General features: G+C 50.5%; 4 protein-coding genes across 14 annotated transcripts in view; 3 read left to right on the forward strand and 1 right to left on the reverse strand.

Annotated features, from left to right (window-relative positions):
- shprh (SNF2 histone linker PHD RING helicase) overlaps positions 1 to 2,616 on the forward strand; it is a 19,021-nt gene extending 16,405 nt beyond the window's left edge. For all 5 annotated transcript variants that reach the window (XM_024266624.2, XM_024266616.2, XM_024266607.2 and 2 more), the window contains exons 29-30: positions 548 to 628; positions 2,269 to 2,616. In XM_024266624.2, coding sequence (XP_024122392.1) covers positions 548 to 628; positions 2,269 to 2,365 — 178 coding nt within the window. In that variant the 3' untranslated portion in view covers positions 2,366 to 2,616. The remainder of the gene's footprint in view (positions 1 to 547; positions 629 to 2,268) is intronic.
- Positions 2,617 to 2,725: 109 nt separating this feature from the next.
- Positions 2,726 to 9,707, forward strand: si:dkeyp-110a12.4 (alpha-tectorin). Of its 6 annotated transcripts, none has more exons than XM_036210102.1 (10): positions 2,726 to 2,854; positions 2,956 to 3,066; positions 3,217 to 3,308; positions 3,371 to 3,475; positions 5,302 to 5,462; positions 5,541 to 5,676; positions 7,551 to 7,645; positions 8,860 to 9,029; positions 9,124 to 9,241; positions 9,306 to 9,707. In XM_036210102.1, the coding sequence occupies exons 2-9, from the start codon at positions 2,991 to 2,993 to the stop codon at positions 9,138 to 9,140; spliced, it is 852 nt and encodes a 283-aa protein (XP_036065995.1). In that variant the 5' UTR covers positions 2,726 to 2,854; positions 2,956 to 2,990; the 3' UTR covers positions 9,141 to 9,241; positions 9,306 to 9,707. The 6 variants fall into 6 exon arrangements, with proteins under 6 accessions (XP_036065995.1, XP_036065996.1, XP_036065993.1 ...); XM_036210103.1 differs by having other exon boundaries at positions 3,220 to 3,308; XM_036210100.1 differs by having other exon boundaries at positions 2,956 to 3,308.
- A 519-nt stretch (positions 9,708 to 10,226) lies between these two features.
- Positions 10,227 to 14,505, forward strand: fbxo30a (F-box protein 30a). Its single transcript, XM_024266704.2, has 3 exons — positions 10,227 to 10,440; positions 10,909 to 12,888; positions 13,708 to 14,505. Exons 2-3 carry the CDS (start codon positions 10,942 to 10,944, stop codon positions 13,909 to 13,911), a joined length of 2,151 nt encoding a protein of 716 aa, XP_024122472.1. The 5' UTR covers positions 10,227 to 10,440; positions 10,909 to 10,941; the 3' UTR covers positions 13,912 to 14,505.
- Positions 14,506 to 14,686: 181 nt separating this feature from the next.
- On the reverse strand, positions 14,687 to 19,344 carry stx11a (syntaxin 11a). Of its 2 annotated transcripts, XM_024266747.2 has the most exons (3): positions 19,219 to 19,344; positions 18,828 to 18,976; positions 14,687 to 16,729 (listed from the first exon to the last, which is right to left on the reverse strand). In XM_024266747.2, exon 3 carries the CDS (start codon positions 16,722 to 16,724, stop codon positions 15,852 to 15,854), a length of 873 nt encoding a protein of 290 aa, XP_024122515.1. In that variant the 5' UTR covers positions 16,725 to 16,729; positions 18,828 to 18,976; positions 19,219 to 19,344; the 3' UTR covers positions 14,687 to 15,851. The 2 variants fall into 2 exon arrangements, with proteins under 2 accessions (XP_024122515.1, XP_036065991.1); XM_036210098.1 differs by lacking the exon at positions 19,219 to 19,344 and having other exon boundaries at positions 18,828 to 19,176.
- Between the last annotated feature and the right edge of the window lie 264 nt (positions 19,345 to 19,608).

The raw sequence follows: 19,608 nt of genomic DNA on the forward strand, positions 1-19,608 counted from the left end.
GGTACCAGTGTGGCTGGACTCAGAGCAGAGCAGGTGTCCGGCGGGTCGGTGTGGTTCTACAGAGACCTGCTGTGCTCTGAAGACCTGGAGCTCCTTCAGGGTCAGCCTTTCCTGCTGTTTACATCAAACAGGAGGAAAGGCTGATCCTGAAGGAGCTTCTGCTTCAGCTTCTTCTGTTTGATCTTCAGCTTCTTCAGTTTGATCTTCAGCTTCTTCAGTTTGATCTTCAGCTTCTTCTGTTTGATCTTCAGCTTCTTCTTTTTGATCTTCAGCTTCTTCTGTTTGATCTTCAGCTTCTTCTTTTTGATCTTCAGTTTCAGGTTCTTTCAGCCGGTGAAGGTCCACGCCAAACTTTAGGATTGTCACTATCAGTTTTAGGACTTCTCATGTCCTCAGCTGGATCTGAATTTAAACAAATAAAAACACCTTAATGACCCCCCGTTTACAGAGGTCACTGTGAAAGATGAACCGGGTCATGAAGATCTGAGTCTCTAACATCTGAGGTCCATAAATCTGTGGTTCTGATCGGCCCGCTTCTGTCTTTCAGGCCGACGTTTGTTCACAGATTCCTCATCAAGTCCACCATAGAGGAGCGGATGCAGGCCATGCTGAAGACGCAGGAGAAGAGGTGGGAGCCCCCCCCCACAAATACCCCCCAGTTTACCTCCCAATAATCGTATTTGTACAGGAGAACGATCTCACACACGGGGGGGCTATGTGTACGAGGTGACCCCCCATGCTGGACCAGCAAGGAACAATCATAAAAGACCTAAAAACATGAGATGTAACTTCACAACTTCAGTTTCAGGACTGTTTAAACAGACATAAACTGGTTTAGGCTCAACCAGTTTATGTCTGTTTACATGTCGTTAAATTGGTTTCAGGAAGTTTATACCAATCTATTTAAAATGGTTAAATCACCTTTTAATATCTTTTAAAATGTGTTTAAACTGGTTCAATCTGGTTTTATATCCACCTGTTTAAACCGGTTTCTGACCACTGATTTAAACCAGTTTAAACCCATTGTAAAAGGTTTAAACTGGCTCACACACCTATTGACGCCAGTTTAAACTGGTGTATACCCACAGATTGAAACCAGTTTAACCCTTGTGCTGTCTCATGGGTCCAGATGACCCACTTTTAATGTAGACACACCTAGGACAGCACATGGGTTACACTGGTTCAAACTAGTTTAGACCTGCCTATTGAAGCCAGTTTAAACTGGTATGAACTAGTGTAGACCGGCTGGGATGTAACGATTCCATTAAGCCATGATTTAATGCGGTTCAGCTTCAAATTCATGATTTTGATTTTTTTTTCCGATTTATTGATTTATTTTTTCAACACAATGAATTAAAGATATTTTATGACCAAGTCTGTTTTCTTTTTGCTCCGTCCATCAAACTGTCTGTTTTCCTGCGAACAGAAATACAAATAAACTCTTATACAGAATACTGAGATAACGATCACAAATCCTTTCACACTTTCACGCCCGCCAGCTGCTGAGCGCACCGAATGTTCAACCCGGTTCATCATTTTAACGCAGCAGCTCAGCACTGACCAATCAGGGACTCGGATTCGGGATTGGAGCTTCAAATCACAGAAGTGCCGAACATGATCAGAAGGAGAAATGAATCATTGCGGTTTGAGTCCGTCGGGTTAATGTGACAACCATGGAGCGAGGTTCTCTCTGTTGTAGGAGGAGCCTAATGACCAGTGAAAGTACAATAGAAGAAGAATCTCCTCCTGGTGAGACCTGCGTGAGCGCGCTGCTCCAGTGTAAACACCTTGAACCCGGTTGAACATTCAGCGCGCTCAGTGCGTGCTCGATTTGGATGTAGAGCTCGCGACCCGACTCAAAAGCAGGCCAGGAGTTCTGATGTGCGCGCGTTTGCCTTCATTGCGCTTGGTGTGTGAGCTCCCGCGCTCAGAGGCGCACCTGCATGGAAAACTGTCAAATCGATGTTTACCTTTACCGCCTCGGTGAACACGATGACGAGATTGAATCGTTTTCTTTATAAAGAATCGTTACATCCTTAATACCCACCTATCTAAACCAGTTTAAACTGGTTTGAACTCGTGTGTACCCACCTATCTAAACCAGTTTGAACTAGAGTATCCCCATCCTCTGAAACCAATTCAAACTGGTGTAAACCACCCATTGAAACCAGTGTGAACAGGTTTAAACCAGTTTAACACAGCGACCTTTACTGAATCCCGTTCCTCTGACGTTCCTGGTTTTCTGACCGGATCCATTCTCTGTTCCAGTCACAGCAGCGCAGCCATGAAGCACTCGGAGGCCGCCGTCCTGACCGTGGCGGACCTGGCGGACCTGTTCACCGAGGACGCCGAGTCTCTGGAGTGAAACCGCACCGCGACCACGAAAGTTTCTGCTCCTTCAGCTCTCATGGACAGAACCGGACCGTTCTGGATCAGCGCCCTCTGGCGGTCGGACAGACCCCTGAGGATCGGGATCCGAGCCCTTCTCTGTGATCTGATGATTCCTCTGGATCTGGATTCAGATCTGAACGATGAACTCCTGATGATCCGCCGGGTCGTTCCCGGCGCCGCCCGTTCTTTATTTATTGGAATAAACGCAGACGCGTCTTTTACGAATCTGTCTTCCCTCTTTGGCTTCAGGTCCGACTGTTCTCAGAGGGGGGTTACGGTCGCCCCCTGTCACTCCCTTTCCTGGGATTCCCGCTCCAGTTAAGGTTTTAAAGCCCCCACATAAAAGGGGGCCGTTCCCGGTTACCAGGCGTCCCCCGGCTGGAAGGTGTTTACAGAGTCGGCCTCGCTGTGGTGGGAGGGGCCCGGCTCGTTACCTCGGACTCCTCTGGGTCCTCCTATTCATGTGAGGAATCTCATTGTTGTGGGGGCATCATTCAGGCGGCTGGTGTTTTGGTCGGGGGGGGCTCCCTCTTCATCTAAAGGTTTCATCGGGGGGGCTCTCAGTCGGGAGGAAACGGCGGAGGGACGGCGAGGGGAACATGGCTGTCGGAGCGCTGTTTGCCTGGCTGCTGCTGGGTGGGACGATGGTCGCCGCAGACGAGGCCGTGGAGGAAGGTGAGCGGCGGAGGTCGTCTGAGGCCGGAGAGCCGCTCCGGTTCGGCCGGAAGCTTCTTCTCTGGCTGCTGTTGATGGTTGAGGAGATCTTTCCTCTGGAAGCTCCTTCAGACCATCTCACCTGTGACGACCGGCTTACTTTCCCTCCAGCAGAGCTGAACGAGACCGTCATCTGCACCAACGACCACATGGAGGTCCTCATTCCGGCCGCGTTCTTCCTCAACAAAGTTCCTCCGGTTTACGTGAGTGGAGCGGCGCCGCGGCTCAGGAGGAGGCGGACCCGGCTGACGTGTTTCTGTTGCAGGTCTGGGATCTGCACCTGAACGACCCCGAGTGCCGCGGCGTCCATGCCGGAGATGACTACGTCTTCAGCATCCGGACCAACCTGTCCGACTGCGGGACCGTCACGGTGCGCGGGCCTTCCCACCGGGTCGTTACACGTGAACGCAGACGTTTAGAACGGCGTCCACAGAGAGCAGACGTCCGCGTTTACGGTTACGGAGACAAACGGTCCCAGCTGGACGGCGGGTTTACGACGGCGTCAGGATCTCCGAAATACGGTCCGCTCGTGTTTGTTTCAGGAGACGGAATGGTGTGATGGCGAGCATAAAACCCGTCAGAGAAAGCGCAGCAGCGTGGACGGGGGCAGGTTTCTGCTGAATGAACCGGATCTCTAAATTATCAGGATTTACATGGATTTGTCCGGGGCTGAATGGGGGGGTGTAAATCCTGATCATCTTCAGCGCACGAGCGTCCTCAAACAGGCCGTTAAAGGTTATCGCCGCTCTGAGCGCCACGGCGGCCCCCCAGCACTCATGGTTTACGAGGGCGGCGAGAGCGCTCCAGATAGGGCTCGCCGCTCTGGCTTTAGCCGTGAACCGCCGTCACCCACGGCAACGCAGCAAAACAGCCAGCAGGTCCTCCTGGGGGCTCAGTCTTTAGAGTGGGGGGGTTAAGGTCTGCTGCAGGGAAAAACCTTCAGCTGAAGCAGCGCTGGCCCCGCCCACACGAGTCTGATCAGATTCAGGTTTTGAAAATGCCTCATTTTGAGGTATTTTATTTAAAGTTGTGACATTGTGGTGCAGTAAAAGATCAAACTAAAAAGTGGCTTTATTATGTTTTTTAAAGACTTCCAACCTTTACTTAAACCACTGAGGGGATTTTTTTCTTCAATCTTAAACAAATAACATAAAAAAGCAACAAAGAAACATCCGGTCCGGAGTCTCTAATGCACCACATCACCTGAGGAATCCGAAACATAATGAACAGGAACTTCATATTAATCCCATAATTCAAATGTTGATGTTATTTATTCCACAGTTTATTAAAACAGCAAGACAGTAGAAAAGACATGAGAGATTTTAAAGTTTCCTTTAATGTCTTTGGGTGAATTAGATCATTCTAAAGACTAGAATGAAGCAGAAAACAGATGAAAGAGGAATTGTTTAGACTTTTTCTTTTCTCAGTAAACGTTTGCTTCATTCCGTGGACAAAAACAGGAGCTAAAATGTGAATTTTCTCTCTAAAATGATGATTTTTATGCATTTTCTCAAAAAAGGAGCTTGAACGTTCTCTGAAGCCGTTACCATGACAACGCGGTGCACCGAGTATTAAAAGTCCATTTTTGTAAAAAACAATTTCAAGTTAAATCTAACAGGCTGAAGCTCTAATGATTTGTTTGATACGAATGTTTTCTCGAGCGGGACAAAACGCTCCTCCAGGTGTGCAGAACAGGAAGTAACCAGAAGAAAGCAGTGAAATGTCTGACTGTGATTAAGGTGATAATCCGACAGCCGAGCTCATTTTCAGTTTCTGCATTTATTTGTCTACAGGTTTAGTTTTGGTTAAAACACATTTTTTTCAGCTTCATTTCAGTCATCACCAGAGAAAGAGTGAAGCAGCTGAACACACACCTGCTCTGTACAAACACAGGTGTGTGCGGTTCCGTCTGTTTTTCTTCTTTTCTTCATCAGTTTTGTTCCTCCAGACCCAGAACTGAAAAACAACCTGAAATCTTTGAGGAATATGAAGTTGAGTCTAGAATCCAGAGCCCTGCGGCTGATGTCTCGTGTTCTGTGAGGATCATCAAACTGCAGCTCAGCGTCAGGTTCTCCTCACAGCTCAAACCCTCAGACCACGTGTGACTAGAACAGACTCGGGGGTGTCTTCTTGTGGTTGCCATGGCGATGGGGGCATCCCAATGACTCTGCTCCAACCAGAATCTCCTGTGTGCAGGTCTCAGACGACTCTCACATCATGTTCATGAACACCATCCACAACAACCAGTCAGACGTCATCACGCGGAGCTACATCAACATCACCTTCGTGTGCCGCTACCCCCTCAGCTACCGGGTCCAGCAGCCCAGCGGCCAGAACCTGATCAGAGTGGACGTCAGGTAGCTCCGCCCACAGCCGTTCTGGTTCTGAGCTCGTCTGGAGCGTGAAGGTGTGAGCTGGTGTCTGACCGTCTGCAGGAGCATCACTCTGAGCACGGAGGACGGCAACTTCTCCGTGTCCATGCTGCTGTTCAAAGACCGGGCCTTCCAGGACCGCTGGACCACGGTGCCGGCGCTGTCTCTGGACCAGGACATCTTCGTCAAAGTCTTCATGGTATTTCCTGTGTCCTCTGACCCCGCCCACGCTCGCCTGTGACACTTCATTATAGATCAGGGGCGTCAAACTCAAAAAATCAAAACACACCTCAGGTCGCGGCCGAACGGGATAAACATTTATTAAAACACTCTAAAACGACATTTTTAAAACTTGTTTTAACAAAAATATGAATAATACAAAGACAAACATTATTCAAGAAAAAATCAAGATAAACCTTAAATAACTTTCAATATTTTACTCTTATTCTGTCAAAATTATACAAGTTAGAAATGAGCTCAAGAAGAGACAGGAACATAGAGTGACCTATAAGAGTGGAGGTAGAAGCACACAGATAGACTACATCTTGTGTAGACGGTGTAATCTGAAGGAGATCAGTGACTGTAAAGTAGTGGTTGGTGAGAGTGTTTCCAGACAGCACAGGATGGTGGTGTGTAGGATGACTCTGGTGGTGAAGAAGATGAAGAAAGAGAGGGCAAAGGCAGAGAAGAGGACAAACTGGTGGAAGCTGAAAAAAGAAGATTGTTGCATGACTTTTAAGAAACAGTTGAAACAGGCTCTGGGTGGTCAGGAGGTACTCCCAGATGACTGGATAACTACAGCTAATGTGATCAGGGAGACAGGTAGGAGTGTACTTGGTGTGTCATCAGGAAAGAGAGTTGATAAGGAGACTTGGTGGTGGAATGAGGAGGTGCAGGAGTGTATACGGAGTAAGAGACTAGCTAAGAAGAAGTGGGACACTGAGAGGACTGAGGAGAGTAGACAGGAGTACAGGGAGATGCAGCGTAAGGTGAAAGTAGAGGTGTCAAAGGCCAAACAAAGAGCTTATGATGACTTGTACGCTAGGTTGGGTAGTAAGGAGGGAGAGACTGACCTGTACAGACTAGCAAGGCAGAGAGATCGAGATGGGAAGGACATGCAGCAGGTTAGGGTGATCAAGGATAGGAATGGTAATGTGGTGACAGGTGTCAGTGGTGTAATGGAAAGATGGAAAGAATACTTTGAAGAGTTGATGAATGAAGAGAATGAGAGAGAACAAAGAGTAGAAGAGGTGACGGTCGTGGAGCAGGAAGTAAGAAAGATTAGTAAAGGTGAAGTGAGAGGGGCTTTGAAGAGGATGAAGAGTGGAAAGGCTCTTGGTCCTGATGATATACCTGTGGAGGTATGGAAGTGTCTAGGAGAGATGGCAGTGGAGTTTTTGACCGGGTTGTTCAACAGGATCTTAGGTGGTGAGAAGATGCCTGAGGAATGGAGGAGAAGTGTGATGGTGCCCATTTTTAAGAATTTCCCCTGAAGGGGGAAGCAAAAGAAGATAACATTGGGTCATTAATAACAATAAAATAAAATGATCTGGAGGGCCTGATCCGGCCCCCGGGCCTTGACTTTGACACATGTGATTTTAGATTGAATATGGGAGAATCAAGTTAAAAAGTTTATGGCTAAAAATGAGCTTAAACCCCAATAAAATCAATTATTATTCATAAGTTTGTGATTAAATTAAAAATCCTCAAACCAACTTTTTCTGATTATAAAAAACACAACAAAGGATTTAAACTAAACAAACCTGAAAACTCATTTATGGTTTACTAGTTTTCTTAGTGAAGTTCAATTTAATTAATTATGAATTATATTTACATGAGAAAAACTTGTATTGTTCAATTCAGAAACTCAAAATACTCAGAACAACACCAGCCAGATTCTTTATTCAGTCCATTTCAGTCATTCTTGTGTGTTTGTGTCCACATGTGTATCCGTGTCTTTGTGTCCACATGTGTATCCGTGTGTTTGTGTCCACATGTGTATCCGTGTCTTTGTGTCCACATGTGTATCCGTGTCTTTGTGTCCACATGTGTATCCGTGTCTTTGTGTACCAGCTTCCAGCTGATCTGGTTCTGCGCATCGAGAGCTGCTGGGCCACTCCGAACCGCGACCCGTTCAGCAACATCCAGTACACCTTCATCAGAGACGGGTGAGGCTGCTGCTCCAATCTGAAACCAGAGACAGGTCATGTGACCTTCATGCCCTCTGCGTGCCAGATGAGGCGGAGTTTGTCATGGGGGCGTGTCTATGGAGCTGAATGGGAACAATATTATTTTAAACCAAATAACATCCATCCATCTTCTTAACCGCTTCTTCCCTTTCGGGGTCGCGGGGGTGCTGGAGCCTATCCCGGCTGCTGATGGGCGAAGGCGGGGTACACCCTGGACAGGTCTCCAGTCTGTCTCAGGGCCTCAATCACACACATTCACTCTCACATCCACACCTAGGGACAATGTAGAGTCACCAAGTAACCTAAGAAGCATGTTTTTGGACGGTGGGAGGAAGCCGGAGTCCCCGGTGAAAACCCACGCATGCACGGGGAGAACATGCAAACTCCACACAGAAAGGTCCCAGCCGGGAGTCGAACTGGGGCCTTCTCGCTGTGAGGCGAGAGCGCTAACCACTGCGCCACCGTGCAGCCCAACCAAATAACACAAATTATAAAAATGTTGATGTTTGGCCCAAAAGAAAAAAAAACATTTCCAAAACTTTTTGCTCGTCCTAAATAAACATAGTTATTTTCAGCTTCAAATGTTCTGATTTTGAGGTTTAAAAACTCAAAATGTCAGTTTCAAAACTTTTTTTTTAATTAAAATCTTTTTCTTCAGTTTCAATTTTTTTCAATTTCAAATCTGAAAATGTCAGTTTCAAAACTTTTGGCCACGTTGTGGCGCGTTGGGGCGTGGCTAACATGAAGGACCAATCAAAATCAACGATGGCGGTGACTTCAGTCGTGGTGCGTTCAGGGACTCTGAGAACTGTGATTATTACAGCCTGAAAATGTCTGTTTGGTCTGAACTATCTGAAGTAGTTCATAGACAGGGGTAAAAAGCGGTTTTAAGGCGTCCAAACCGCCGTTCTAGCCCGTCCAGCACGCCATCTTATCGTGTTACAGTCTTTATGTCTGAATAAAGTGGCAGGAACACGGCAGGAGCTCCTGCAGAACGTCAGCTGGAGCCTCACAGTAAACGTTCTTCATGTTCACTGTCTTTTTCCTTTGATGACTTTTATTATTGTCTTAAATGTTCCTCATGCTCTTCTTTTTAATTTTTACGAGTTTATATTACATGAATAAATTAAGACAAATATCTAAACAGACGTCCTTTACCTCCATACGGGTGACCTGCCCGTTTCCCTCCTCAGCTGCCCCTTGCTGGAGGACCGACAGACTCTGGGCGTCCTGAAGAACGGCGAGGGCGCCGACGCCACGTTCCGAATACAGATGTTTAAGTTTGTGGGCGGCTCCTACACCGACGTCTTCCTCCACTGCAACGTGCAGATCTGCCACGGCGGCCGGGGGGGCGTGTCGGCCGGTGAGTCAGCCGGAGGCGGGCTCGGACACGCTCGGAGCCGGCGGCCGCAGAGCGTTCTTAGCCTCAGAGGTGACGGCGTCTTCTGCTCTGTCAGCAGAACTGTTCCTCTGATGACGGCGTCCTGAGAACCCGGAGGGACCTGCCTCCGTCCCACACCGTCTCCTACGGGCCAATCAGGCGACTGCTCACCGACAGGGACACGCCCAATCTGAGTATGCCTCTGTCTGAGCTGCAGCTGCGCACACGCCTCCCGCTCACTGGCCTGTCCCTCTGCAGATGCTGCTGGACTTCCTGCGGTGGAGACCTTGGTCCTGGGGGGGCTGCTGGGGGTCCTGCTGCTGATCACCGCGGCGCTGGGCCGGCTCTGGCTGCGCTCGCGGCGCTTTTACCCCCCCCTCGAGGCGCAGCTAACCCTGTCCAACATCCACCACATGTCTGAGGTGGCCTCGTGAGGAAAGTGTGCGCGCCAGCAGACGCCGTCTGAGACGCCAGCAGACGCCCGTCTGAGACGCCAGCAGACGCCCGTCTGCGCGACAGCAGACGCCGTCTGAGACGCCAGCAGACGCCGTCTGAGACGCCAGCAGACGCCCGTCTGAGACGCCAGCAGACGCCCGTCTGAGACGCCAGCAGACGCGCGTCTGCGCGACAGCAGATCTGTGAATAAACGTCTGATGGAAACCTCTATGTGGTTGATCTGTTCTTTCTCTGCTGCAGGTGACCCCGCCCCCCGTTAGTTTCAGCCCTCTAGGCAGAACAGGAAGGAGGTCAAACCTTTTATTCTGAAATGGGGTCTCAAACAGGAAATACTTTTTTCAGATTCCCCCCCCCCACACACACAGGTGTGATCAGATCCTGAATCTACAGGTGAGAAATGCTGCAGGTTCAGTTTCCTGCAGATGTCTTCAGTCTGAGGATCTGGGTGGACCCTGCTCCTCTCCTATGGAAACCCTGTTAAAGGTCAAAGGTTAAGGCTGATTTCTGAGGGGTGGTCCTCTCAGGCCTCCGTCTGATCCTCCCCTTAAATCAGAAGTGATGTTCGGGCAGCAGATCTGATGATCAAATCTTTCCTGAACTTCTCCAGAATCTTCTCTGAAAACTTTCTTTGATCTGGAGGGCGCACGCGCTCAGCTGCTGCTCCCGCCTCAGGGATTTCCCGTCTATTTCAGGGAGCTCTCACGCGCCTGCGTCAATCCAAATATGTCCGACGTGATGACGTCGGCAGCGGCGCTTCAGAGTCCACGCCCCCAGCCGACCGCTTTACGGAGCTCAGACAGACTCAGAACCAACTTCAGGAGCAGGTTCGGACCCGCGCTCCCGGTACCGCCAACTTTCCCGCTCAGCTGGTGCTCGGAGACTCTCGGTAAAGACCGGAAACAGCGGCGGACGCGGCCGGAGCGGCGCCGTGGTTCAGGTGAGCGGCCACCGGCGAGCTAACGGAGCGACAGCCGCGGATGCTAGCTTGTTGTTGTTTTCTTGTTTACCGGAAGCTGCTTGTTTACTCCCGCGTGACTCCGCTCGTCCGCGTGTTCCCGGTCAGTCATCCGGGTCGGGAGCGGACTCGGTTCCGGAGCGGTTCCGGTGTGAACGCGACTTTCTGTCTTGTTGTTTGCTAAGATGCCCAATGCGCTTGCGCAACCGCAGCCGCTGCGCTGACTCAGAGCAGCGCCGGTTCTGGACTCGTTACCGGCGGTTTGAGGCCGCTGATTCAGGGGCTTTGTTTGGCGGTTTGGGGGATGAGCGTCTGGTTGGAGGTTTGAATCCCGGGTCTGACTCACCGGTGATCCGGTGACCGTTGCGAAACGTGTCAGGAGGTCCCGGCGGCGTAAACAGGCGCGGACTGTCGCAACTGCGAGGCTCACGCGGGTTTGTTGTCTTTCAGGGCTTCCCGCTGGAATCTGACCCCCCCGCCCCCATGGAGAGCCTGCACCCCCACTGCCTGAAGTGCATCAACCGGCGGTGCATGGTCCGGCCGGACCCCGGGCTGTCCTGTGACCTGATGGGCTGCCCGCTGGTCTGCGGCGCCGTCTTCCACTCCTGTAAGCTGGAGGAGCACCGGCTGCTGTGCCCGCTGGAGCGGCTGCCCTGCCTGAACAGCGGCTTTGGGTGCCCCTTCACCGTCCCCAGAGCCAAGATGGCCCGGCACCTGGAGTCCTGCCCCGCCAGCATCCTCTGCTGCACCATGGAGTGGAACCGCTGGCCCGTCAGCTACGCCGACCGCAAGTCCTACGAGAACCTGAGCAAAGACTTCGACGAGGTGGAGCAGCTGGACATGGCGCTGGCGCTGCAGGACCAGAGGATGCTGCTGGAGTCCCTGAAGGTCGCCACCACCGTGTCGAAGAACGGCGACAAAGACGCGGCCGACGGCCAGAAAATGACCACGGTGGGGGCGGAGCTGGGGGGCGGGGCTATGGACGTGGAGGAGGAGCCTTACAGCGATCTGTGCAGATCATCCATGGAGACCAGCAGGAACTTGGTGGCCGCTCTGGACATCCTGACCAACTCCGGCAACATCGACGTGATCGTCGCAAATCTGAGCGGCGAGAAGGCGGACAGGAACGGCGCCGTCTGTAACGGCGACAGTCTGGGAGCCTACGACGGCGAGAAGAGCGTGGAGATGCAGGACTCGGACTCAGACTGCGAGCTGGGCGCCGTGGGTGGGGTCGACTGTGCGGCGGGAACAGATGAGGAGGAGCTGATCTACTGGGAGGATGAGAGCAGGTTCGTGGAGTTGTGTTTCGAGGAAAAGGACGCCGCCGCGGAGGAGCCGATAGACGACGCCAGCGAGGTCTGGCCGCAGATGCCTCCCGACTTCATGCCCGCGGTGTCGCTGGAGGCCCCCGTCCCGCAGCCGGCCCCCCTGGTGCCGTTCCTGCTGCCCGATCACCTGCGGAGCGACTTCCTGCAGCACCTGCCGTCCGTCTTCAGGTACCGGTACCTGGAGCAGCGGCTGCAGAACGCGGAGGTGCTGAGGGGCATCGGGATGTTCACGCTGAACGGGCGCCGGGCGCTGCTGTCCGACCCGTACCTGTTCCGCGCCAAGATGGAGGACAAAGCGGTGGACACGTCGGACCTGGAGGTTCCGGACGACCCCATGGGGCTGCACGGCATCGACCTGATCACCGCCGCCCTGCTCTTCTGCCTGGGCGACTCGCCGGGCGGCCGCGGCATCTCCGACAGCAGGTTCGTGGACGGCTACCACATCGACTTCGGCACGCAGACCTTCTCCTTCCCGTCCGCCATCCTGGCCACCAGCACCATGGTGGGGGACATCGCCTCGGCCTCGGCCTGCGACCACGCCAGCCCGCAGCTGTCCAACCCCAGCCCCTTCCACACGCTGCGGCTGGACCTGGTTCTGGAATGCGTGGCCCGGTACCAAACCAAGCAGCGCTCCATGTTCACCTTCGTCTGCGGGCAGCTGTTCCGCCGGGACGAGTTCTCGTCGCACTTCAAGAACGTCCACGGGGACATCCACGCCGGGCTGAACGGCTGGATGGAGCAGCGCTGCCCGCTGGCCTACTACGGCTGCACCTACTCCCAGCGCCGCTTCTGCCCGTCCGTGCAGGGCTTCCGCATCATCCACGACCGCCACCTCGGCTCCTTCGGCGTGCGGCCGGGGAGCGCCCCGAGGACGCCCCGCGGCGGCGCCTCCCGGTGCGACCAGCTCAGCGACCTGCCCTTCGAGGTGCTGCAGCACGTGGCCAGCTTCCTGGACGGCTTCAGCCTGTGCCAGCTGTCCCGCGTGTCCCGGTCCATGAGGGAGGTGTGCGCCAGCCTGCTGCAGATGCGCGGCATGGTCGTCCTGCTGTGGGAGAAGAGGCGGCGCGGCGACGGCTCGCCGTCATGGCAGATCACCAACAAGGTGAGGATGCTGCAGACTAGAGCCGCCACGACTAGTCGACTCATCGACTATTTGAATAGTTCAAGATGATTTACTGGTGGACTAGTCGTTGTGAGTGTAGTAAAGTTGGACGTTATAACAGCATTATGTCAACGTTTTGGACTATTTTGGTATTTATTAACAGTTTTTAGGCAATTTTTGGGTTTAGCTAATATTTTAGCTTCATGCTAGCTCTTTTGGCTAATGTGGGCTTTTCAGTTTTTAGGCTAATTTGGCATTGGCTAATATTTTAGCTGGCTATCAATTTCAGCGTCTTCAGTGGCCAAATTCAGCTCCAGCATCACTGTAGCATCATCACAGATTACGCTAGTGTGAATATATGAAGTTACTAGCTTTAAAGCTAATGATGGTTAAGATCCGTGTTTCACATCCACTTAATGCATGATTAGTCGAGTAATCAGAAAAAATAATCGGTGATTCGTCGACTATTGAAAGGATCATTGTAGCAGCTCTACTGCAGTTTGGAGGTCAAGTATTTATCTGTAGATTTACAGTTATGTTTCACATTTTTTAGAGTCTCTTTTAAGTTTTTGTTACCCAGAGTTCCGTTTCTGGTGAGACCAGGAGTCTAACCGGCGGTTCCAGATCCACATGTGGATCTTTTCTCTCCATGGTGGATCCTCAGACAAACATGAGACTGCTGACCAGCATGTCGACCGTCAGAGTCAGCATAAAAGTTCTGAATCGGTCCGAAGCTTCCTCTGAGGATGGACGGCTTCGGGTCGGTTCCGTTTCTCAGACTGGAGCATAAAGGGGGTGTGTCCTCTCTGTCCCCTTCAGGTGTGGCGCTTCAGCACCGCCTTCGGCACCGTCGACGAGTGGAAGTTCGCCAACATCGCCAGCATGGCCGACCACCTGAAGACCTGCCGGTTCAACACGGTGACCCGGCGGGAGGAGGCCGTCCCGCTGCCCTGCATGTGCTTCACCAGGGAGCTCACCAGGGAGGGGCGCTCGCTGCGCTCCGTGCTCAAACCCGTGGCGTGACGTTTAGTGGGTACAGACCAGGTCGGACCTTCGTCCTGACGTCGGCCCTCTCTGGAGGAGGGGGCGGTTCTGGTTCCACTGACAGCAGAGCGTCCACGCCGGCGTGGCGCTTTGGTTTAAACCGACCCACCTGTGAGCGCCGCCTCCACGCCGGCCGCTCTGCTGCGGTTCTCGTCCTGCCGGACCCGCTAGCACTCATGTAGCATCTCCCGCGGTTGGCGTGCAGGAAGCGTCCGAGCCCGTAAACCCTGCAGGTCAGGCTTCACGTGCACCCACAGCTGCTGGTAGAAGGGCCCGGTTCTTCTGGTACCTTCGGACGACTGCATGTCCTGTCAGGAGGCGTCCCGGCGCCGTCCTGAGTGGCTTTCCTCGCATGTGAGTTTGAAAAGGCGTTGGTGAGTGCAGCTCTTTCTGTTTGCCTCGGATTTTAGCTCCGTCTCTGTTTTTGGATCGGAACCATCAGAACTTCCCATCAGGATTCTGGATGAAAGTGCGGCTTTGAGCGTGTCGTTTTTATTTTCCCTCCTGATGTGGAGGTGATTTCTATCTGTTCACTTTTGGAGAATTTTAATAAAGAAAATGGTTTCTAAAGCACTTTGAGTTTTCTGTGCTGATGCTGGAGCCCCTCCCCCCCCACACACACACACACACATAACCAACCAGACTCACATTCGTCCATGAACTTGTCAAATATCATGGACTGAATTTAGCTGGAGGAGATCTCTGGGAGAAATACAGGTAAAGAATGGAAAAGAGTCAGAAATATGAATACAGGTGAGAGACTGAACTGCAGGTTTATAAAGAGAAATTCACTTTTAGGATTTACAACTGAGCGACGTAAAGAAGTCGTATTTCTCTGAGCCTCCATCATAAACATCACAACAAAATGAATCGATGAAAACATTCCAGAGCAACTATCACAGAAATGATGTCATCAAAGGAAGTCAGAATACAAGAAGTCAGAAAAACACTTTGATCCTTTCTAGATCTTATCCAGCAGTCTTCCACATGGAGGTGCTATTGACCTAATATTTAACATCAATATCAAACAAAGATACTGTTTATACTCTGATCAGTCAAAGGAATAAACTTCAAAAACACGAAAGTATTTTAAACTGTGGCTAAATTTGCTAATCAATACAAACATTTTAAAAGTATTTTTATGGATTCTTTTTCCATCCGTCCTAAAATCCAGGAATTCTGATTCATGTTTGACCTAAAAGTTCAATTTCTGTCTCTGGCCACTAGATGGCGCCAAATCCAGACAGGTTGAAGCTTCCGGCAGAAGATCTGGAGTTCCTTAAAGTTTTGAAAGTTTCATGAACAGAAACGGTGATTGAACCAACCGCTGAACGTCTTCCTCATTTCAAAATAAAAGCTCGGCTGATTTAAAACCGGAAACACTCTGTAGTGTTGAAACTCAATCTGATCTGAGGGATCAGCTCTGATCTGATGGATCAGCCCCTCCCTGGAAGACGCAACACAGTCAAAATCAAGAGCGGTTTGACCCCCCCTCCAGCCGACCTAGTGTCTGTGTCGGGGGGAGGTAACAGTTTAGGTGAAGCGAGGCCTGCTGCGTGTAAACCCCCCCCCAGAAACCACAGGGGAAGTGCAGCCGGCGCAGCTCTGAAGCAACAACAGCACCAACGCCCACGCCTGCCATGACTCAGCGCTTTCCACGCCGTGACGCAGCGGCTCCAGATTCTGTCTGAAACTCGGTCAAGTCAGTAAACGGGTGTGTGGGGGGGCACCACTGTCTGATCATCCACTCTGATGGGGGGGGGGGGATTAACTGAGCATGAAAGCAAAGATGGAACCTGGAGCTGATCAGAACTTCAACAAGAACTCCAGGAGGTCCAGCTTCAGGTCCAGCTTCAGGTCCAGCTTCAGCAGAAACTCGAATAGCTGAAGCTCAGTCTGCAGACGTTCCATCATCGCCGTCAGCGACAGCAGGGGAAGCAGCAGCAGAAGAGCTTCTTGCAGGGGTTGTTCTTCTTGTATCTCACGGCCTGCCTGATCTGCGCAGACGCCTTGGCCACGTAGTCCCGGGTCTGGCCCACGTTGGCCTGGATGTTGTCCAGCATGCAGCCCTGCTCCTCCACCAGCAGGGCCATCTGGAAGAAGAGCTCGCGGATGTCGCGGATGCGTCCCTCCAGCTCCAGCAGCTCCTTGTGTCTGTTCTCGATCTCGGTGAGGGCGGATCTGGCGGTGCGGCCCTCCAGCAGGAGGTTGTCCGAGAACAGGCTGCACTTCCCCGTCTCGATCATCTCCTCGATCTGCTCCCTGCTCACCTCCCGGCCCATGATCTCCGCCTGCCTCTGGATGCGGGTCTTGCAGTTTTCCCGCTGCAGCATCTCGGCGCGGTTGTACTCGCACATGGCCTCGTGGAAGGCCCTGGTCAGGTAGACGCACTGCGAGCGCGCCATGCGGGCCACGGCGGACGCGGCGCCGTGCTCCTCCTCCAGCTCCTTGCTCCGCTTCCCCAGCCTCTCCAGCCGGGCGTAGATGGCCTCCCCCCGGGCCTTGATGTCGCGGCCCAGAGCGTTGGAGTCGCGCTTGATGCTGCTGATCCTCCGGACAGACGTGAGGAAGCGGGTGTTCTGCTTGCCCAGCCGCTTCACGTCCAGCTTCAGCATCAGCATCTCCTTCTGCATCAGCTGAGCCTCTTTGTAGATCTGCTCCATCTCGTCCTCCCCCTGGAACATGTACAGCTCCAGAGGCTGCGCCTCCTCGGGGCTCTGCTCCTCTGACGGACGCGCCTCCTCTGGAGACTCGGAGAGGAAGAGCTGCAGGTCGCCCAGTCGGTCCCTCATCTTCCCTGTGGGGGGGGGTCACAGCGTTAGAAGAAAAGTTACAGGAAATGACCTTTGACCCTCGTTTGAATCTGCCTTAAAGCCTTAAACACAAAATATGTAACATAGAGTAACATACATGAACATACATTAACATACAGTAACATGTAACATACAGTAACATACAGTAACATGTAACATACAGTAACATACAGTAACATGTAACATACAGTAACATGTAACATACAGTAACATGTAACATACATGAACATACATTAACATACAGTAACATGTAACATACAGTAACATGTAACATACATCAACATACAGTAACATGTAACATACATGAACATACATCAACATACAGTAACATGTAACATACAGTAACATGTAACATACAGTAACATGTAACATACATGAACATACATGAACATACAGTAACATACAGTAACATGTAACATACATCAACATACAGTAACATGTAACATACATGAACATACATCAACATACAGTAACATGTAACATACAGTAACATGTAACATACAGTAACATGTAACATACATGAACATACATGAACATACAGTAACATACAGTAACATGTAACATACAGTAACATGTAACATACATGAACATACATTAACATACAGTAACATACAGTAACGTGTAACATACAGTAACATACAGTAACATGTAACATACATTAACATACAGTAACATACATTAACATACAGTAACATGTAACATACATCAACATACAGTAACATGTAACATACATGAACATACATCAACATACAGTAACATGTAACATACAGTAACATACAGTAACATGTAACATACAGTAACATGTAACATACATGAACATACATTAACATACAGTAACATACAGTAACATACAGTAACATACAGTAACATACAGTAACATGTAACATACATTAACATACAGTAACATACATTAACATACAGTAACATGTAACATACATGAACATACATCAACATACAGTAACATGTAACATACAGTAACATACAGTAACATGTAACATACAGTAACATGTAACATACATGAACATACATTAACATACAGTAACATACAGTAACATGTAACATACAGTAACATACAGTAACATGTAACATACAGTAACATACAGTAACATACAGTAACATGTAACATACATTAACATACAGTAACATACATTAACATACAGTAACTCGATCCACTCCTGCCAGGAATTCAACCATTAATCTGATTTCAAGCTCTTCAAACTTTTACCCCCCCCCGCATACACACACTCAGAAAGCTGTCCACTTCCGTCCACTTCCGGCTCCAAACAAGTTAAGTCAACTCTGTCTCCATGTCTTCAGTACAGACGCCGCCATGTTCTGAGCAGCGATTGGACCGAGTCGGTCTGAGTCATCGTTTCTATGGAAACCACTTTGACCAATCAGGAGCGAGCTTTATGGAAGGCCCAGACCCACCACTGAAAGCAGGTACACGAAATCTGTCAAATGTTTAGAACATTTATAACAGCAAGCTCCACCTACTTTTACTGAGGCGTCTGATTGGTCTGTTTATAATAACTTAAATTAGAACAAAAATCTTTCTTCTGAGCAATAGAATGACTGATAACAGCTATTTATTTCTCTATACAGCTCTGTTGGAGCCATCAGGTACTACCTGTTTGGAATGATAGGGGGCAGGGCCACCCAATCCAGTTCTCATGTACAGTCAGGGGTTCAGGACATGATTGCTGACTTTTTTAATAAAACATTTCTCTTTAGCATTTTCCTTTCTGATACAAACATTTGGTTCATATCAAACATTGTTGATTTTTTTCTGTCTGTAATTTTTTTTCGTTTATTTTACATCAAGAACGTTTTTTTAAAAAACCTTTCTTCTGATTTTGTCCTCTTATTCTTGTTTTTATGATGCTGGAGCCTCTCCTCTCACTGTCAAACATCATTTCGGCATCATTCCGTTCATTTGTACAGCTTTTTCAAACCTTTTTAACCTAACAGAACCATCTAAAGGTGGGTTTGGTTCTGATCACCCTCTGCTGCAAACAGTGACAGTAAAACCCAAAGTTTAAACCTAAAGGACCTCCAGAGGAGATCAGAGCTTTTTCAAACCTTTGGAGTTCCACGTGTGGCTGAGAGGAGGAGCAGGAGGTTCAGGAGGAGCTCGTCAGCAGGAGGAACTGAAGCGTGTCGATGGTGAAGGAGAAACGGATCGGTCCAAACTGCCCCCGAAAACAGGAACCAGAAGCTGCTGCGGAGATCTGAAGGAGGCAGACGAGATCTGAGTCACCGCTCTCAGGTCGGCCTCATCCTGCAGACGAACCACCGCCTTCAGGCGGAAGCGTCGCTCTGACCCCCCCACGGCTGCTGGAGCCTCTCCCGTTAGAAACAGATGAGTGAAGGCCTTCCTGAAGCTGAACCTTCGGAGGATTCTCAGACAGGAAGCTGAAGACTACCCCCCGCGCCCCAAAAGTTCCCTTCTACAACCAACAGAGAAACTGACCGAAGCTGGAGATCTCCGCCGCGCGCCTTCAGCCTGAGAGGAGGAGGAGGAGGAGGAGGAGAAGCGCTCCCTCTGCTCCTGCTGCTCACGAACATCACTTCTGCTCCTTCACACCCTCCGACACGGAAGATCACGCCCCCCCCCCCACGCCTCTGACTTCACACCTCTTAGCACGCGCTGCTGCCGCGCGCGCCTTTAACTGCGCCTCCTTTGATCTTTGAAACAGAAACTAAAGAGAAAAACAGTTAAAGCAGAGAATAGAGGAGATCGGAGGAGATCTGAGGAGATCAGAGGAGATCTGAGGAGGAGATCGGAGGAGATCGGAGGAGGAGATCTGAGGATATCAGAGGAGATCGGAGGAGATCAGAGGAGGAGATCAGAAGAGGAGAT

Source organism: Oryzias melastigma, linkage group LG22 (assembly GCF_002922805.2).
Source record: "Oryzias melastigma strain HK-1 linkage group LG22, ASM292280v2, whole genome shotgun sequence".
In the NCBI taxonomy this organism is placed as follows: Eukaryota; Metazoa; Chordata; class Actinopteri; order Beloniformes; family Adrianichthyidae; genus Oryzias; species Oryzias melastigma.